This window comes from Monodelphis domestica, chromosome 4 (genome assembly GCF_027887165.1).
Source record: "Monodelphis domestica isolate mMonDom1 chromosome 4, mMonDom1.pri, whole genome shotgun sequence".
NCBI lineage: Eukaryota > Metazoa > Chordata > Mammalia > Didelphimorphia > Didelphidae > Monodelphis > Monodelphis domestica.
In genome coordinates, this window is record NC_077230.1 from 128966231 (window position 1) to 128988235 (window position 22005).

Genomic DNA, 22005 nt, shown 5'->3' on the forward strand with positions numbered 1-22005 from the left:
TGAAGAGGGATCATCAGAAGGTTTCATCAAACTGCAAATAAAGTCCATAAAACACACACAAAACAGTTAAGAAACCCAGTGCTTATGTCTGCCCTCGGTGATCTCATCATGCTTGGGTTCAGCTATCATCTTTATGAAGATGGCTTAACCTACCTTTATCACCAACCATCTACTAGACATTTACAAATAGATGTCCTGTAAACATCTGAACTCAAGCTCATATCCAAAATATTGTCTTCTCCTAAACTCATCCCATTCTGAATTTCATTGTTCTCAAAAGCACCCTCATCCTCAAGTCACTCAAGTTCACAACTTTGTTCTCTCTCTCCCTCTGTGTGTGTGTGTGTGTGTCTCATCTCCCATATCTAATCAGTTGATAAATCCTGTTGCTTTTGTCTCAACTTCTCTTGCATCCATTCCCATCTCTCCATTTACACAGCACCCAATCTGATTCAGGAGGCTACCTCTCACTATATGGGCACATCGAAAATCCTTAGTAAATCTTGTTGACCAGTAAGTCTAATTGTAATTGCTCTTAGTGATCTCATCCCATAGCACAGTGATCATGAAGCACAAGTCCATCACTTGCCTATTCAAAAAAGCTCTCTAATGACTCTAAGACATAAATTTCTCCATTTGGTTTTTAAACTCCCTTCAGAAATACCACTAGTTTACCATTAGATTCCTACATCATACTCCTATTACTTCCTGTCACATAATTTATCCTGCAAGACTCTCATTCTATCTGCTCCTTACATAATACTCCATCAACTGAGCCTTTGTATACACACCTTGATCCCTGCCTTCAAAGCTTCAGATACCATTTCCTAAATGAGAACTTTCCTAATCTCTCCCTCCCCAGCTACAGAATATTTCCTCCTCTAAGCTATATAGAATATTTCCTCCTCTCTTCTGAATTTTTATATATGTGTGTCCATATATAAACACACTTGTGTGCATATTATTTTCTCAAGATTATGAACTGAGAGCAGACTATTGTCTGTATCTACAAATACTAGCATACTTAGCACATAAGGGGCAATTAATAAATGTTGATCAACCTATTTTCCTAACTCCAAAATATTTTTGAGAATACTCAATACATATATCCAGGCCATCCTTGGTGAGGGAACTAGAAAGGCAAGGGTTTCATAAACAGTATTTCTCAGAGTAAAACATTTTCCATCACACAATTTACTGCAGAGATGTAGAAACAAGATTTTACTGTGGAGTATGAAATATTTGATTCAGTAGCGAAAATTTCACCTTAAAGGCTTTCCTGTCTCCAACGCATGTCAATATATCTTAAAATATGAAATAACTTTGTTCAATTGCACTGTACTAATATAATTCAGGAGAAAGAATCACAAGAAGACAACTATTTGCCAAAGGTGTTTGCCACAGCCTTGGGGGCAATATAGTGCAGACTGAACTGTTGTCCTCAGGAAAAGAATTTCTCTAGATACTATTTTTTGCAGATGACATTGTGATGCCTGAATGCCACTGAACATCACAGAGCTTTCTAATTAAGAAATTTAACTTATCCATATACAGAAAATAAGCTAAGTAACACCCATTGCCTAACCTAGATGGGCAACTTACTGAGCTCATTTGACAGTATTTCGTATAAGGACCTGATTCAAATCTATAAGAGCTAGTTATTCCTTAATTAATAAATGGTCAAATATTGTGAAGAGGTATTTTCCAAAGAATCCAAGCTATCAACACATGAAAAATGTTCCAGATCACTAATAAGGAAATGAAAAATAAAATCAGTTCTTGAGGTTTCACAACAAATTGGCAGGTGATAAAATGGGGAAATGATAATGGATGGTAAATTGTTGGCAGAGCTGTGAACTGATATAGTCATTCCATAAAGCAAATTGGAATAATGCCTTAAAAGTCACTAAACTGTGGATGGCCTTTCACCCAATGATATCATTATCTGTGCCTCAAGATCAAATAAAGTACAAAAGTACCCATTATTTATAGCTGGGTTTTGCGTTTTTTGTTTTGTTTTATTTTTATAAAACAATAGTTGTCTATTTATTAGGGACCACTTCAATTGTGGCATAAAAATCAGAAATAACGAAATGGGCAGTTTGGGAGAAACTTGGGAAGATGTATATGTATTGATTCAGTGAAAGCAACATAAGCAGAACAATTTATACACTAGCTACAGTATAAAGAAAAATAGTTTTGAAAAGCTTAACTTTTATTAATGCGACGTCCAACTACAATTCTAGAGGTTAAAGGGGACAGTTTCAAGACATAGAATGAGGTTTATTTTCAGACATGGACAAATTGCTTGACTACCCAGGTGGCACAGTGGATAGAGCAGTTGGTCTGGAATGAGTCGAATTCATATCCAGCCTCAAAAACTGTGCAACCTTGGCCTACGTCACCTGATTGTTGTGAGGATCAAATATTTGTAAAAACACTTAGCATACTGCCTGGCACATAGTAGCTGCTTAATAAAAGTTTGCTTCTTTCCTTTCTGGGTTATATCTGTTGCAAGGTCCTTCTCCCGCTCCCATCCACCCCCAATTCCCCAGCTATGGGGGTGAGGAAGTTCGAAGAAAGCAAATAAAAATAATTGTTTAAAAGCTATCTTTTTTTAATGGATAAAAAACAGAAGGCCAAAAAGACAAGACAACTTTGAAAGCCAGAGACTGATCTTACCTAAAAACTGCACATAAAATTGATCTAGAATTTCCTATTTTCCTGTTGTTTTATGTGTATGTATACATGTATGTCACATACTATTTGAAGTTCAGAAAAACAAAAAATATTTTATTTTTAAAAAGTATTGCTTAGGCAGCAGCTGGGTGGCTTAGTAGAGTGAGAGCCAGGCCTAGAGATGGGAGGTCCTGGGTTCAAATCTGGCCTCATACACTTCTAGCTGTGTAACCCTGGACAAGTCACTTAAACCCCACTGCCTAACCCTTACTTCTCTTCTGCCTTGCAACCAATATACAGTATTAATTCTAAGACAGGTGTTTTTTTTTTAAAAAAAAAGCATTCCTTAGCCAATCAAGCTATACTATGATAAATTGAAAAGAACCTAATTTCCATTGAGAAATATACTAGTTCTTTAGATGACCCCAATAGATCATGTCTCTTTAAATGATCCCAAGCTTCCCCTGGAAACAAAGGTCCACATTTTTAATATTTTGATTCCTTCCATGGTGATGTGTGGTTGTGTATCATGAAGGTCGTGAACTCTAAGGTTGGGTATACCAACAGAAACAGTTGGTATGAGTAATAAGTTATTATAACAAGTAATTACCAAGTAGTGTAATAATTCATCAAAGCCAGCTTTTTTATTAAAAAAGGGGGAGGGGGACCAGACACAGTGAGAGCAAGGGATAAACAATGTACAATCCATAATGCTAGATTGGTATCCTCCCAATGTGGAGAACATTATAAGGAATGCCCCCAGAATGTTGGACAAACTCCTACAGGAAATTTCCGAGGCCATGACTCAGAGATAAGATAACTATAACTAAAACTATGAGATGAGCAAGCTTGGATGGGTTGCAAACTGCATCATTGTAAAGAATAACCAAATCAATGAAGTTAAAGAAACCCACTGGATTGACATTTACCTTACAAATCTATGAAATTGATAGGATAGTTTCCAAAGCTTATTTCCCTTCCTAAGAGCTTAAATACTTTATAACGGTAAAATTCTATGCTTGTATCACTAAAGATAAAAATAAATCCTACACTATACTAGCATAGTTACTATTTGTAGAAGGGCAAGTTCTTCATGTTCCAATAAAATTAAAATGCATGATATAGATCAAATAAAACATTTAGTTCTGGAATAAACCTTGTCATCTAGTGTATTTCTTCACTCATTTTCCAGATAAAGCATAATGAAAAATGCATAGGCTTGGAGTCAGGAGAGACCTAGGTTCAAATCTATCACTCCCAACACTTAGTAGCTATATGACTAAAATTGTATTGGTCACACACACACACACACACACACACATATCTTTAGAACCATAACTGACATCTCTAGAATACCTTGAGTTTCAAAGCACATTATATACATATTAACTTATTTGGTCAACAATGTTTGCTAATCATCATCTCCATTTTATAGGTGAGAATGAGGTTCAGTTTAGTGAATTGTCTAATCAGTTAATATCAGAGGTGGAATTTGAACTCAGGTCTTCTCGGCATCTAGCCAAACCACGCAGCTTCTCACATAATGTACTAACCTGCAAAGTGAAAACTCACCCATTATATTTAGCCAAGCCCTGGGCAATGTTTCACAATCCATCCACCTTACAGACTACGGCTTATATATTACAGGCATTTGCTATCTGCCTTATTATTCCTCTTTCTACATCTTACTCTTAAGAATAAGTAATGCTACTGAAAATGGCATAGTAATATAGCTTCCTAAAGTTGTATTTGGTCCTGTATCTGCCTGATCAAAACTTCTTTCCCTACTCCCAAAGTGCTGTCTTGTGATTAGAATACATGCTCTATAAGGCCACAAACTTTTATATTTGTAAGGCTGGCAACTAGCATAATGCCAAGTACACACTATACACTTTTTTTTAAAAAATGCATTTTGACTGACCTAAATAGATATGAAAGATATTTAAATTTAGGTTCCGACTCCAAATCCAGTGATCCTTCACCCAACCAGCCCCTAGGATTTAATAGTTTAAATCAACAAAATAACAAAGTTCATCTGAAAGAACAAGAGAATTACTGGAAAAGGAAGGAAGGTGGCCTTGCAGTACCAGATTTTAAACAGTACTATAAAGCAGTGGTCATCAAAACAATCTGGTACTGGCTAAGAGACAGAAGGGAAGATCAATGGAATAGACTAGGGGTAAATGACCTCAGCAAGCTAGTAGTCGATAAACTCAAACATCCCAGCTTTTGAGACATTAATGCTTTGCTAGTGGAGTTGTGAATTGATCGAACCATTCTGAAAGGCAGTTTGGAATTATATGCAAAGGGCTTTAAAAGAACGCCTGCCCTTTGATCCAGCCACACAAAAATATTCATAGCTGCATTTTATAGTGGGAAAAAAACTGGAAAATGAAGGGGGTGTCCACTGATTGGAGAACAGCTGAACAAATTGTGATATATGATGGTGATGAAATACTATTGTGTTATACTGATGTGAAATGAGCAGAACTAAAAGAACATTATACACAGACACTGAAACATTATGGGATGTTCAAATGTAACTGACTTGACTACTAACATAAATGCATTGACCCAAGACAATTCTGAAGGACTTATAAGAAAGAACACTATCCACATCCAGAGAAAGAACTGGGGGAGCAAAAATACAGAAGAAAAACTATACCATTTATCACTTGTTTCGATGTGAAGTTTGAGTTTTTAAAAGATTATTTTATTATAAAAATGAATAATATGGAAATAGGTATCAAGTGATAATATATGTATAACCCATAGAATTGCCTGTCAGCTGTGGAGGGAGGGGGAGAGAAGGAAGGGAGAGAACATGAATCATGTAACTATGGAAAAATATTTTAAAATAATTTTTTAAAAATAACAAAATGTCAAAGCGTAAAAAAAAACACACAAAATCCTAGGATGTCTGAAAATAGGCATGATCATTATTCATTCATTTTAAGAAGTGAAATAACTTCCATTTTTCAAGTCAGATTCTGCTGTTCCTCCACCTCAGTGGTATACTGGAATTTATTACTATCTTTGTTTAGAGTTTAAATGGTGAAAAGTACATTATGCATCAGAGAGAAGTGAAGATATGGAAGAGTTCATGATGTGTTCTGTTAAGATGCATTTATATTCACGCTGACTATATCCTGTATCAATGTAAGCTAATTCTCACATTTGCGAAACATTCTACATAAACTATAAACATGCTTTTGGCCCCACTTATATGAGGTAAAAATGTTTTTTAAACACTTACTTTTCGTCCTAGTAGCAACTCTAAGACAAAAAGGCAAGGGCTAGGCAAATGAGGTTAAGTGACTTGACCAGGGTCCCAAAGCTAGGCAGTATCAGAGGATGCATTTGAACCCAGGTCTTCCCAACTCCAGGCCTAGGGCTTTATCTGAGCTGCCTTAACTACCCTTGAGGTAAGAATTTAATTGATGACTGTGGATAAAAATCAACCACTAAATACATTAGATCTTTTTCTTAAAATAAAAGGTCTAAAGCTAATTAGAAGCTATACTGAAAGACAACTATAAGCAAAATTGAGCTCAGATGCATAAAAAGCTCCTGGAGCTAAAGTGTATATACCAGATCAAAGCTGCCCTACACAGATCCAAAAATATTAGGTATAGGGTCAACTTAGACCAAGACTTGAAGGCAATTTCATCCAACATGAGTATCATAATGAACATTATGCATGGACTGTCCTCCAAATCAAAGGATTTTCAATGTTGTTCAGGAATATTTCAAAGGATTTCAATCCAAATAATATGAAAAAAAGCAAAGCTAATCATTTATACATATATTTTGAAGTATCCCAGCCAATATGATCAGACTTGAAATTTCTGTGCCAAGCTTAGGCAGAAAATCTCACAAGACTACTAGGACGTCACTCATTTGACCTAAGTCAAATATTATCTAGGACTACAAGCCACTATAATCAAAGTTGTATAAGAAAGAATAAAAATCACATGTCAAATTTCCTGGATATGTATGAGTATGCATAAGTATAGCATTTTACAGTTTATAACTTTTGACACAGATTTGATTTAGTTAATATTGCCTCATTTGATTCAGTGAATATTGAGGGGATACGGCTTCATACAACAGCATAAGGAATACTAACTATACAGGTTATTCTCTGAAAATTTTACAAACACACTGATATCATTTTGAAGTTTATTTAAAAGAGCAAGATCTATTTTTCTAAGTTAATTTACTATTAAAACAAAAACATACTGAAAGGTTTATAAGTTCAAATGTAAATGATATATAACATCCTTAACATGTTTTTAAAGATGACATAAGTGTTTAATTTTCTACAAATATTTGGAAGAACAGCTCCTAGATTTTTGCAATTTCAAATTCTATTGAAGCAGGCTTTACAACTAAAAGACTCCTGGCATGTCAATGTATGCCCATTATAATCCTTTATCAGAAAGTGCTGAGGAAAGAAACAAAAAGCAAATGGGCTGAGAAATGTACAACATATATATCCTATTGCCTGCTGTCTTGGAAAGGGATGGAAGGAAGGGAAGAGAAAATGAACCAACAAATGTAAGAAAATCACCATTAAAATTCTATCAACATGTAAAAAAAAATTTAAGTAAAAGGGCTATCTTATACATAGAAAGTTTTGCTCTCTAAATGGACTCATAAGTTTTCCCCTTTTCTCAAACTCCCGTCTATTGAGAAAGAGAAAAGATTGCATTATTGCCAACTGAGAATTTGGAAATATGGGAGAAAGAGGGGGAAAGGGGTGGGGAGGGAAGGGGTTGACTCCAGTGTTCTCTTCAAAAGGCCACTGTAAATATCATGTGCTATGAAATGGATTCATTTATCTCCCTTCTCTATTGGAAACAGCTATCTTACAAAGTTAAATTTTGGATTTTTTTGTACATTCTAGTGAAAGAAATTATTTTTTCATAAAAACATTCACTTATATAATCAATAGCCTTGTAAGCATGTAGTTCCATTTCATTTGTCCAAATTACAAAACTCATCCTGAATGAAACAAATTTATGGATTTAAGTATTTAAACAACCCTCAAATGGAAGGGCTGGGGAGATTTCCTTACTCATTGTTTATCCAAATTTATTTCTAAACCACATGATCTTTGAAAAATGATTGCCACAAAGTAGGATACATGACATACATTCTATTAGCATTTACTCTCATTTTCAGAGATTCAAGTTTCACATGTTTAATAAAATCTCACATTTCAGAATCATTCCAAATGAAAACTACTTTTTGCTCCCCAATTCTATGCCTAGACTAAAACAAATTGAAACTTAAAAAAAAATTGGTCTTTGTTTTTTGGGTAGATTTACTTTAATGTTCTAACTATATATTATTTTCAAGGATAACACATTTTACAGTTCAAATATTGACATTACTGATGCAATCATACTGTAGAACAAATGTCTAAAAGATTTCCCTCTTGTGAACTTTTGCACATCACAGGGTATTAACTGAGTTCATGATAATTTTTCCACCACACACACATTATAAAGATTTCTATTTCCACAATTTCAATAGAATGTAGAAGAAACCACATCTAATATACATAAAAGGAAATTATATTGCTTTTTAAAAAACATTAGAAAAGGTAGTTCAGTTTCAATTTATTTTGATTTTTTTTCATGATCCAGAGATTTAAAAATGCAATGAAAACGTAACTTGCATGATATTGTTGGTGACTGAGGGGAAAAAATTTAAAACTGTGAAAATTCATTATGCAAATGAAAATATCAAACGGTACAGTTATCAAAATGAAAGCAGTCAATATTTTAGTTCTAAAATTACACACTTGTTTGTACAAAGCACATAAAAAAATTCATCTTGCTAACTCAAACATTGATTGTGAGGTCTTCAGAAAAGATTTATCATTTAGTTTGTAAGGAGATTGAAGAGCTTCAAACAAACATCAAAAGAAATTTTGTGTCTTTATTGGAATGGTGTTAGGGCTTTAAATACACCAATTTTGATAATCAGAATGTTTTTTATCAAAAAAGACACTACATAACTGCAATACTGGTCCAACAATCTTGTCTTTACTTTTCTTTTAAAGCAAGAAACAGAATGAGAGTATTCAGAAAGCACTAGCAGGCATCAGTTAATCCAAGATACTAGCTTTAGTTCCAAAAAGCACTTGCAAAGAAAACCAGATTTTTTTTGGATGGTTGAAAATTTTAATAACTAGAGTAACATGAGTGTGTAAGCCAGTGTCACGAGGATTATTTTTTAATTTACCTTATAGTTGGTCTCTTTTTTCCTCAAATATGACAATTTTTCTTTGACATTTTTTTCCTCAAAGTATAAAAAAGTATGAAATATAAACAAGCTCTTGCACTGTACACTTGGAAGTGTACAATTCAAGCATTAATAGAGCTATCTACATACCTTTAAATTCCATCAAATCTTGGATAATCCATTAATATACAAAATATCCGGTCACAGAGAACTAAAACCCACTTTTTTTTGTTACACACAGATGCAAATATTGCCTAAAGAAAAACACTTTTAATTATTTTGGCTTTCTTCTACATTCGTATGTTGATACATTTATTAAAATATTCCTGTTGAATTATGTTTGGTCTTTTTCTTGTCAAGTCAGTTTGCTATCTCAATACCAGCCATCCAGGCAAAACAAGTAATCAGAAAGATGAGCTCTTCCCCACTTCCCTAACTGTTATAACTATGAAGTCAATTTTAAGACATGACCCCAAACACTGGATTGTGGCGGCAAATACTAGGTCCAATTTCTTCATAATCCTTTTTGGTGTGGCATACTTGGTAGAACTCAGGCTGGAAAAGAAAATACAAAAACTGTTATCAATATCTGTTAGTATGCAGTATTATCTATAAATAGGTGTATTTTTATCTACATGATCTCATGTCTGACTACTAGGACTGTTTGGGAGGAAAAAACCTCTGAATCAAATCATTAGCAGTAAGTACTACTATGAAAACATTTATTTCTTTTTAAAAAAAACCTTAGCTTCCATCTTAGAATCAATACTATGTAATAAATTCAATAAATAAATGTTTCCAGAGTTTTAGTTCAACTAGTTATTAGTTACAGAAACAATAAATAGGGGGCAGCTGGGTGGCTCAGTGGATTGAGGCAGGCCTAAAGACAGGAGGTCCTAGGTTCAACTCTAGCCTCAGACATTTCCTAACTGCGTAACCTTGGGCAAGTCACTTGACCCGTATTGCCTAGTCCTTACCACTCTTCTGCCTTAAAACCAATACACAGTATTGATTCCAAGATGGAATGTAAGGGTTTTTAAAAACAAAATAAACAAAAAAAAATAGAAAATGCATCACTCTCTTTAAAAAAAAGTAATAAAGAAATACAAAACCATGTGAATTTTAAAAGAATATACACAAATACAACAAATATTTAATGAAATTAAAAGGAATTTACTTAAATAGTAAAAACTGCCAGCATAATATTGATAATATATTAACTTGTACTATAATTTTACATCAAGAATAAAAACAAAATATGACAGCAAATGAAAGTAATGAATGCTGGAGGGGATGTGGCAAAGTTGGGACATTAATGCACTGCTGGTAGATTTATGAATTGATCCAACCATTCTGGAGGGCAATTTGGAAATATGGCCAAAGAGTGCTAAAAGACTGTCTGCCCTTTGATGCAGCCATAGCACTGCTGGGTCTGTACCCCAAAGAGATGATAAGAAAAAAGACTTATACAAGAATATTCATAGCTGCGCTCTTTGTGGTGGCAAAAAATTGGCAAATGAGGGGATGCCCTTCAGTTGGAGAATGGCTGAACAAATTGTGGTGTATGTTGGTGATGGAATACTATTGTGCTCAAAGGAATAATGAACTGGAGGAAACCCATGGAGACTGGAACAACCTCCAGAAATTGATGCAGAGTGAAAGGAGCAGAACCAGGAGAACATTGTACAGAGACTGATACACTATGGCACAATCGAATGTAATGGACTTCAAATGCAGTGATCCTGAACAACTCAGAGAGAATAAACACTTTATCCACATTCAGAGGAAAAACTGTGGGAGCAGAAACACGGAAGAAAACAACTGCTTGATTACATGGGTCGAGGGGATATGGTTGGGGATGTAGACTCAAAATGAACATCCTATTGCAAATATGTATGGAAATAGGTTCTGATCAAGGACACATGTAAAACCCAGTGGAATTGTGTGTTGGCTATGAGAAGGGGGGAGGGGAAGGAGGGAAAGAATATGATTCTTGTAACTAAGGAATAATGTTCTAAATTGACTAAATAAAATTTTCAAAAAAAAGAGAAAAACAAAGATAATGTTTGTTGCAAACTTACCGTGGAAGCCAGCATTGATCCCCCAAACCATACTGCATATCGCTGCATGTGGTGTGTGATGACTTGCACATCAATAGGCTTTGGCTAAAACCAAAAGAAGTATTTTAGGTATTAAAGTCAAATAAGAATATAGCCATTTAAATTTCAACATTATATACAATGCCAGTCAATGTAACATTATGAAACAGATGCAATCAAAAGTTGCCTACAGTTCATGAGGAAAAAGGGAAAATAATATGTCCATTTAATAGACTGCTATTGTAGAAAATGGATCTAAATGCACAAGATGGTGAGAATCTGATTAAACACAAAAGTTAAAGTTTTATAAATCATCATTAAGATATGAAAATAAAGCAAAATGAAAAAGGGCAATGAATCGAGTATGATAGGGTTCCTTCCACAACCATTTACTTAAGTTACATCACTGGAGGAAAATAGCACCTTGTTTTTTATTCTAAACTTTAAAAATCTTATTTAAGCAGTTTCAAACAAAAATGAAAGAAAGCTTTTAAAAACATGTCAAAAATATTCTTGATTTTTCTTTGTAGCTGGAAAATATAAATGTAGCTTTGGGAAAGATTAATTTTTAATCGTTAGACCTCCAGAAAAAATGAGCTAGTGAAAATCAAAATTCGGAAACTAAGATCCTTAACTGTTATTTCGTATTAAAAAGTGGTAGGATTGTAGAAATTATAGATGCCAGATATCTGGCTTAACAGATATCAATCAATCACCAGTCACTGATTTAGCACCTCATCTTTGCCAAGTATTATACTGGATGCTAGGAATACAAGTACAAAGAATGAAACAATGGCTTCCCACAATGAGCTAAAATTAGAATAAAGAAGGCATTAAGTATATACATAATTAAATAAATATAAAGTGGATATAAAAGTTCATATAAAGTAGTTAAATATAAGGTAGTTCAAAAGGAAGGGTATTAGCAGTTATGGGGATCAATAAATGTTTCATTCAGAAGATAGTACAAATTAAAGGAAAAGTGGGTCTCTGAGGTAGAGTTAAGACTATGTAAGATAGCCAGGGCAAAGGCACAGAGCCAAGAGGTAGAGTATTATGCTTAAGGAACAATCTAATAAGATGGAACTAAGTTGTTAAGGGTTTTAAAAGCTAATCAGAGGAGTTTATATTCTTAACCTAGAGGAAATAGGAAGTTACTGTAGTTGATTAAGAAAGTAAAAGAGTCAAATTTCTGCTGAAGAATAATTACTTTGGCAGCAGTGTGCAGGAGAGAATGGAGTGGTGAAAGATTTGAGACAGAACTCATTAAGTTATCACAAAAAAATTTCTTCAAGAGATGAAAAAAAGTGCTAGCTATCTTAATAGAAGATGATGGGTGAAAAGTAGAAAAAGTAATTATCTGGCATGTGATTGGATAGGTGGGTTGAGAGGAGAGAATAAATCAATAATCATTTAATTCGGAGGTTATGTATGAACCTGGGGAAATGGTAAGGTTTGGAGGAAAAGACAAATTCTGATCTGAAATATTATTAGCATCCCGTCAAAGAGACAGAGATGAAAGTTGCCTATTATACAGAACAATAAAATTGCTTGAAGTTTCAGATTATGCCCCCACAGTTTCACAGTTTAATATTTAATCTTTGCCTTGATTCCACCACACACTTTTCCATCCCACTGTGCTAAAGGGAATATGTTTAGATACATGAAATAACAAAACTCCAGACAGTAGAGGTTATCAGCTACATCTCATTAGTTACATCAACAACAAAGCTCTTACCAAACATTTTACCCCAGATTGTTTTAGTCTACCTTTAAATAGACAACTATTACTTGTCTCAAGATTCCTCATTTTCCAGATGAACATAAAATTATATAACCCAATAAATATACATGCATTTATATTTTCATATATATTTGTTCAACAGTGCATATTTTATGACAAGTCACTGTTACAAATAACTTACAAATTACATACAAAATTTCATTTGCTATCCCTATTTTCCACATATAAATAAGTAAACAATGTATTTTTGAAGAGTAAGGACTCATTACATTGCTCAGTTAATAAAAATAACTAGTGAAAGCTAAAATCACAAGTGATAATTCTTCTAATAATCTTAATGATTATGAAGTTTGCCCAGGATGTAAACAGTTGAGTTATATGACTAACCTATTTATTAAAAGCATATACATATTTCCTACTCCAAATATAATCAAGAAAACCAACCTTCAGTCTACCACCACTTAATTCTTCACTTAGTTTCAGTCTTGCATCAACAGTTCTTTTCAAATCTCGCTGTAGTCGACGTCCAAAATCCCTGAACATGGTTGAACCTCCAGAGAGGACAATATTCTATATTGGAAAAATAAAAACTACTTTTATACTTTTATTAACATAATGAGACCATTTTGATATTGAATCCACATTGCATATTTCCCAAAAATGTTTGCATTTTTATTGATGTTAAAAAGATTTTTCAATATTTAATTGATATCAATACTACAAGATCACCCCAGATAGCAGTTTCACTGAAAACTGACCTTGTAGAGAGGACGTCTGACATCGATAGGGCAATTCTGAATTACCTCATCTACTACTTCTGAGATAGGTTGTGTGAAGTCTGGATTAGCAAACTGAAAAATAAGACAAATTTAACAAATTAAGCTAGTCCAATATGAAGTTACTAACTCATTAATGGTGAAAAACTGAATGGCAAACCAGTCTAGTATCTTTGCAAAGAAAACCCTAAATGGGGTCACACAAAGAGTAAGAGACAACTGAAAATGACTGAACCTCACCACCACTCCATCAAAATGTATCAACAAATCCAAATGCTATGATGTAGCTAATGTGGTTCATGCTCTTCCTCTTTTCCCCTATTCTTTCCTTAAACTATGGGACTTCAACACTCATGATAATGTTTCCTCAAACACTCTAACCTCTCGATTCCTCAGCATCCTGTAAATCAATCCTGTGACCTACTTACTATTCCACTCCACCTTAGCCACACTTAAGAGATGATCAGACCCTTAATCTAGCTGTCATTCAAATGCATTTCACTTCAAATCTAAATCAATATCTTGAGTTCAAATCCTGGCTCCAGATAATGATTAACCCATGCAATTCTTTGATAATACCAAATTCAACCTCAGACAATGGAAGAAATTTCTGAAGGCTTATTAAAAGTTAAAAAAAAAATTATTAAAATTTAGGTTCCAGACATGGGATAAGTAAAGGTGTCTGCCTTCAAGAGGCTTATATCTTATACTGAATCAATATCTTTGAAGATTCTGAAGACCTTAAAGGTGGTCCTTCAAGCCTCTTCAATTGCTATGACTAACCTTTAAAGTCTGTTAATGTTGCAAACAATGAGAAGAGACTAACAAAGGGTGGGTGGAGAGATAATGATTAGAGAGACAGAAAGCAATGTAAGGTGAGGAGAGCACATTAAAGGGAGAAATTATTTTAATGTCAATGGAATTCCTGATCTCTTCGATGTAATTACTGATTCCAACTATAAACCTCCTCAGGAAGAAGTAGTCCTTTCTTTTATTTAAATCATTCCTACGAAATGTATCCAGAAGTTAACACATGCAAAGGTAATTTTAAATAAACAAAACTGTTTTTATGAACAAAAATGAAACTCCCAAACCCATCTCTTGAATTGGCAGTTCTCTTTCTTCTCATATTTAACTTGATAACTACTCTTTAAAAAAGCTATTATTTCAATGTCTATATGCTGAAAGTTCAATTTCTTACATTCTTCTCAGAAACTGAAGCTCCACATGACAGTGGAGCTGTGACATGGAAAAATATATAAAACTGAATTATTTGAAAATGTTCTCTTTCAGACTAGGGGAGTAATAGACTTCACAATAGGAAAAAAAATTCAACAAATTTCAAAGGAAAAAAACTGGCCTATAATTAAAAAACAAGGTAAGAAGCATAGGACACTTTTTTTAAACATTTGGGACAGATATGTAGCATAATAGTCAGGAAGATCTGGGTTCAAATCTAGCCTTACACACTTCCTAGATTTGTGACCTTGGGCAAATCACTTAACCCCAATTGCCTATCCATCACCACTCATCTGTCTTAAAAGCAATATTTAGTATTGAAAGCATTTCATATATATGTATATTTTATTTTTTTCTAACTACATATAAAAACAACTTTTATCATTTGTTTCTCAAAACCAAGCTCCAAATTCTCTCCTTCCCATCTTCCTTTCTCTCTCCCTAAAAAGGCCAGCATGTGCAATCAATGCAAAGCATATTTCCAGCATACAGCAATCTTTAAAGAGTGTCTTACAAAAGATGAATATAAAACCTGGAAAACTTACTCTAAATGAAAAGTGAAGAAAAAAATGAAAAGAAAGTTAAATGTTTATAAAAGTCTAATAATGTTCTTAAATCATTAAAAATTTAAAAAAGATAGAAGTTTAAGAGTTCAACTTAAAATAAACAAACTCCAGCAATATTATTATAATTACATAGACACTTAAATAACTGGCTTTCAATACATGTTGTGATTTCTAATGTCAGTTTTTTTAAGCCCCTATTTTCTTTCTTAGGACCAATACTTTGTATTGCTTCTAAGGGAGATGGGTAGTAAGAGCTAGACCACAGGAGGTTAAGTGACTTGTCCAGAGTCACACAGCTAGAAAGTGAGCCACCTAGCTGCCCCTTACTTCAGTTAAAAAAAAAAAAAACTATTTTCTAGAGTAAATATTTTACATTTAGGCATAGTTTTATTATACCTTTATTGAATTAACTGAATTTTAAAGTTGAGTGCCTCTACTTCCTTTCCTCTCTCTTAATTCTAATACAGTCCAACTTCCAATAACTTCCAACATTATCATTCAATCAGAAAAAGTATTTTTTGTGCATTTGCAAGAAAAACTTTAATTAATTTTCCTCCCATTTAGGATTACACCTTTTCCAATAAAGAAATACTCACCAAAATAACTGTGAATATCTAAAACTAAATTTCACATTTTCTTATTACATTTAGAAGCCTAACTCTATCCAGGTAAACTCACCTCTGGGTGAAAGAAGATTTCTGGCCCCAGGAACCGTTCGTAACCAACGTCAATGGAAAATTCTTTCTTTGAAATTGCATTGATTCCAGTATACTGTTTAATCCACTTTGATCCATCTGTATCATATTTGTTAAATTCTTTGACTAAATCTGGGCAGACATAACTATAACGTTCCTAAATTTAAAAAAAGAGAGAGATTTCATCCCCTAAATAAGAAGCATAATGGAAAGGAATAAAGACAGGCATTTTCAGTTAACTAGAGCCAAAGGTTAAATGAGACAGGGGGGGAAAAAACACTTTGGAGAATAATTTAGGATATAGGAAAATTAACAACGGTGATAGATAATTTCATCATTCCAGTTTGCATATTTAAATATTTTATTTGTCTGATATGTTTTTCATACCTCATAGTATAAATGGAACATATAAGAAAAAGTTCTAATTTCCATTTTTCTTTAGGAAATGTCATCCAACTAATACTAAACTAAATCAACCTATTATGAAAGCAGTCAAAATAGAAAAATCTTCCTTTTGGATTAAACATTAGCAATAATAAAAAATGTTTATAACACAGGAAGGATTAAGTATATGTTTTGAATTTAAGAAAAAGCAATCTTCAAAATTCACAAGTCTCCTACAACAGGAGATAGAGCAACAAAAATCAGTACAAACCTTTGAGTCCTAGTGTGAATAAAACTGAAAACATCGCATATTAGACAAACAGATTTCTCCTAAAGGTTTTCTTTTTCTGTTTTTCCCAATTGGTTGAGGGAAAAGGGAACTGGGATTTAAGTATTATAGATAAAGCTGGCCCCCTCAAAAAAAAGATAAAAGAAAAAAATTATTTTTGAAATCTTAGAAGTTATGAAATGCTGAGGCCAAAAGAAATCAAGCAGGATAACTCTGAAAGTAAAATGTTGGATTTATTATATTTAAAAACCAAAGAAAGTTGTAAATAAGAGATTCTAAGGTTCACATTACAACTCTCCTCTATAATACTAATCTGTCTGAATGTTTTTAGTTAACAAATTTAAAAATAACACTAATTAAATAAGATTAATTGTTATAAAATAAAAAGTAGGAAAAGATGTACCAATATCTTTAGGCTATTCATGAAAAGAATGAATTGATATATATTCAGTGACAGCCTCCTTTTTTCTTGGTTTTATTGTAAATACTAACAAAGAAGGTATGCCAGAAGTCTTTTTTTCTTCCAAGAAAAAAAAAGGAAAATTCAATTTAGGAAAAGATATAAAATCATGGTATTCATGTAAAACCTCTAACATATCCCAATGAAGAATTTATTTTAAAGAATGCAGAAAACAATATTTACTTATTATTTCAGGTTCCTATCCAAATAACTTATAACTGTCTTTATTTAGTATAAATAAAAGATGAAGTTGGCTGGTTAATGAACAATCAATTATCTTATGACATAAGGATATGAGTCCAGACAAAGATGATGCTTAGGCTCTATGGAAACTAAAGTCTCACAAGGAGATGGAGACCCATTTTAAAGCTTAGTTCAGTTTTGCCCCTGTGTTTTGTCTGCTCTAAAGTGAACCTGATATATGTAATTTTTTTTTTTGTTTCCCTACAGGGAATTTGTAAACAGGAATGACATAAGCCAGTCAGTCACCATAAGTAACAGCAAACAAACAAAACTAAAGTTGCCTACTCATACAATATACTTCTGGCAATTTCATGGATAATTTATTAAAATTTTCAATTATCTCAGAAGAACCTAAAAGAAGGAAAAAACAGAATGGTATTTATACAGCTTAGATCATCTTCAGTTTATGAGGAATGAATGAATAAATGAAGAAGAGAAAAAAAAAGAAGGGAAAGATTCTGCTTAGGTAAGAGAATTATATTCTTTAGCACTGCTGAGTTATATGAACATATCTTAAATAAGCAAATAAGTGTCATTTTCAGAGATGATTAATTTGTAAACATACTACAAAGGTTCTGAAAAATTAAAGCATGTACTACATCAGGGAGGTTTTTAGTAGATGAAAATATTTCAAATGGAATTCATATTTCTCTGGTATCTGCCAAAATACACCTAGCAATCTATTGAAGTATACAACATAATATGAATCAGGCAATTTGTATAACAATATTAGGAAGAATCTGGGGCAGCTAGGTGATTCAGTGGATAGAGAGCCAGGCTTAGAGTCCAGAGGACCTGGATTCAAATTTGACCTCAGACACTTCCTAGCTGTGTGACCTTGGGCAACTCATTTAACCCATTTGTACAGCCCTTGCCTTTCTATTTCTACAGTTTTTAGTAGGATAGTAAGTAAGGTATGAGAGAGAGGAAAAAAAGGAGAGAAATAAAGGAAAGGGAGGGGGGAAGTAAGAGAGTGAGAGACAAAGAGAGGAGAGAGACAGAAAGACAGATGATCAATAAATATCGTTATATAAATGTTTTTGTTTCCAAGTTTTGTCCATTGTGAAAAGCTTCATTAAAAGAATGTGCTCTGTCTTAAAAAGCAACTATTTTAGTATTGAGAATACAGAAAGATAATTTTCAAGGACTTACTTGTAGGAAATATAAGTAATCAACAATAACTTTAATGGGTATATAACTTTTAAGAACAAAGTGTTATTATTCATTTAGAGTATTTTTACTATAACAACTTAATTTTCAGTTCTTAGGTAAATCCTATTCCACCCCAATCAATAAATTTCTACTGTACCTTCACTGCCTTAGCTGTTTCCAGGGATTGTTCAGGAGGAATTCCTACTTCTCTTTCTCTTAATAACTGCTGAATAAAATACGTTATGTCTCTCCCAGCAATTGGAATGTGCTTGATACAGCTGCCAATCACATACCCTTCAGCCTAGGAATAAAAATAAACAATTTTTTAAAGTAAATTTAAGTTTAAATAAATATTAGGCACATCTTTTAGGCGCAGAACCTGATGATATGCACTGGGGGGGAAAAATCATACTTCTTGGAGCCTATAGTCAAATTGGGAGGTAAGACACAAAGATAGCTAAAATACATAATTGTTATAACACAAGGCTGCAGGGATGCAAACACAGATTATTACATGAGGGGAAAGGTTTTTGTTAACAGAAAAGATCAGGAAGGTGGGCACCAGAATATAGCTTTAAAGGATAGGTACATATATTCTATTAAGAATTTAAAAACAAAGTTAATAAAACTTAATACACAATTACTGGAATTCTATCTATGCACTCTTTCAATCTGAAAAAACTGCTTTTTCTTCATTCCTCATTCACTACTTCTAACAGTAATATTAATACTGTAAACTAAGGCAGAAAAATTGCAACTAGGTAATTAGCTTCCTGTAAGCTTATTCTTCCATTAATATGGTCTGAATTTAAAACTACAACTCAATTATTCAAGAAAGCAAGTATAGGTTTGAAAAAGCATGTTAAAGCATGACCAAGCTTAAGTATAGTCCACTTACTATCAAATAGTACACTTCTAAAAACTCTTGAAATGCATAGGCTTCAGTAGGAACCACTAATAGTTTGTTGTTGCTTTTTTGATTCAACCAAAAGCAAAATAATTCAACTTTTTAAAAAGTAGCTAACCACTGGTCCAGAGTAGTCCCAACTTTCTACAAAAAAACAAGCAGCTGGGGGGGGCAGCTGGGTGGCTCAGTGGATTGAGAGCCAGGCCTAGAGATGGGAGGTCCTAGGTTCGAATCTGACCTCAGACACTTCCTTGCTGTGTGACCCTGGGCAAGTCAATGGACCCTCATTGCCTAGCCCTTACCACTCTTCTGCCTTGGAGCAAATATACAGTATTGACTCCAAGATGGAAGGTAAGGGTTTAAAAAAAAAAAACGAGCAGCTGCACTGTATCCATAAGTCTATAAGGTCATGCAAAAAGAGCCATGTCCATTAATTTAAACTCTTAATTGCTAGGACTCATTAAAATTTTCCCAGTTTATTAAATCAGTAGCAAAACATATTTAAAGGAATAAAGAAAAAGAAAAGAATTATCTATAATTTGCATGAAAAAATCATACTTTGAAATATCCATAAAAGGTAATATAGTCCTAAAATCATGTTTGTTTTAAGTTAGACATTAACGTGATTTCACTAAGTCTTTTTTCATCTCATAAAACTTATTAGTGCCATATATTTGCCTGAAAAGGTTATCATGCTTACAATGACTTAGGGAGTTGGAACTAGCTTCTGATGGCTTTGAAGGTAGCAAAATGTAGATTAAAATCAGAAAATTCTTTATTAAACAAATCATAAATATCATTATCATTTCCATCCCGAATTTTAAATAGTGTGCTTTTAATTTCAATTTTACCTTCTATCCACTTGGTTTTATTTTTCCTCCCAGTTGTATTTTCTCTAGAACTACCCTGTCAGAAAATAATTCCACTTATTGCTGTTCTTCCTTAAATCAGCAAATTATTATTATGATTCTATCTTCAATGGCCTGAGTTCTTAACCCCTTCTGTAATACAGACACTTTCAGGAAGTTTGGAAACCTCAGAATGTTTTTAAATTCATAAAATACAGAGTTTGCAAAAGATGCCAATTATACTGATATAATTTTTTTTTGTTTTTTTACATTCATAAACCAGCTAGGTGGCTGAGTGGATAGAGCACCAGACCTGGAATCAGGAGAACCTGGTTTAAAAGTTTACTAGAGATACTCCCTAGTTGTATGACCCTAAACATATCAGTTAACCCCAATTGCCTAGTCCTTACACTACTCTTTTGCCTTTGAGCCAATACTAAGTATTGATTCTAAAATGTAAGGTAAGGGTTTGTTTTTTTTAAGTTCATGGACTCCAAGTTAATCATATGTTCTAATTTAGTAATTATATTTTCTATCCATTTATAAGTCACAAGTAAACTTACTGCACATTCTAAAGATAGCAATCATTAGCCCTAATTAATCTCTTAAAAGAACTATTTTAAATTCTAATGTAATCATAAAAACTATTTGGATGAGTCTGAAGTCATAGGAGGTTATATTTATACAGAACTCTAAAATATGCTAAATATTTTACATATATTTCATTTTATCCTTATAATAATCTAGTGCAATTATTGTTACCTTTATTTTACAAAATAAGGAAACTGAAGCTCAGAGAAGTTAAGTGCCTAACGTCACAGATAGCTAGAAATTGTTGAAGGCAGAATTTGAATACAAATTTCCCTGATTCTATGTCTATTCGCTAGGATCCACTGTCTCCTTTTGGAATATAAAAGGCATTGTCTTAAGAATATTTATTAAAGTAGCAGCATTAAAATTATAAAGGAGTATAACACATCAAAATGTAAATGGGAAAATGAAGCAATAATCTCTCAATACTAAAACAGACGCCTGATCTCCTGATTTTTGAGTTCCTACCAATGATAAAGATCACAATTCCTTCATTCCTCCCCATTCTTAATAACTCCTCTTTCTGTTACCTTAAATACTGGCTACATAGATCCACCCAATATGCTAAAGGCTCTCCTCACTTTCTTGTAATATTGCAAAGCTGTCAATGAAGCATTCTGACTTAATCATTTGTTTGTCATCCCCTCTCCTTACTACAAAACTAGTCTAACTTTCCTTCCTACCATCTAATCCCTTGATGAAATCCGTTATCCTGTTCTTCTTTGGAATTTCTCATTGGTTATACAATGCAGCCTGTTCACACTTACCATAAGCCTGTCTGTTGCCCTCTGTATATTATTCATCTTCACTGCCATAAAGCAACACCAGTAAAATGTTAGTATTGAAAAGGTGGACCAGACCTTTGCTTTCATGAGAAGCGTGGGGGAGGCAGCATAAAAGCTTTGCAATTTCCAGAAAGCAATCCAGGTCACTTTCTTACTTCTTTTCAACTGTGGGCATAGCTCAATGTCCAAACTATACAGTGTCCATCTAAATGAATGCTGATATCTGGGCAAGAGATAGTCTTTCTTCTAATTGGTCTTTCCTAGATGGGAGCACAGGTCAAACTTCTTTGAGT

General features: G+C 33.4%; 1 protein-coding gene across 2 annotated transcripts in view; it reads right to left on the reverse strand.

The window, feature by feature from the left end:
- Nucleotides 1–6847: 6847 nt before the first annotated feature.
- ACTR3 (actin related protein 3) overlaps nucleotides 6848–22005 on the reverse strand; it is a 53288-nt gene continuing 38130 nt past the window's right edge. For both annotated transcript variants that reach the window (XM_007494073.3, XM_056793761.1), the window contains exons 7-12: nucleotides 18739–18882; nucleotides 16037–16210; nucleotides 13536–13628; nucleotides 13222–13347; nucleotides 11016–11099; nucleotides 6848–9489 (exon numbers count right to left, since the gene is read on the reverse strand). In XM_007494073.3, the coding sequence (XP_007494135.3) occupies nucleotides 9394–9489; nucleotides 11016–11099; nucleotides 13222–13347; nucleotides 13536–13628; nucleotides 16037–16210; nucleotides 18739–18882 (717 nt within the window). In that variant the 3' untranslated portion in view covers nucleotides 6848–9393. The remainder of the gene's footprint in view (nucleotides 9490–11015; nucleotides 11100–13221; nucleotides 13348–13535; nucleotides 13629–16036; nucleotides 16211–18738; nucleotides 18883–22005) is intronic.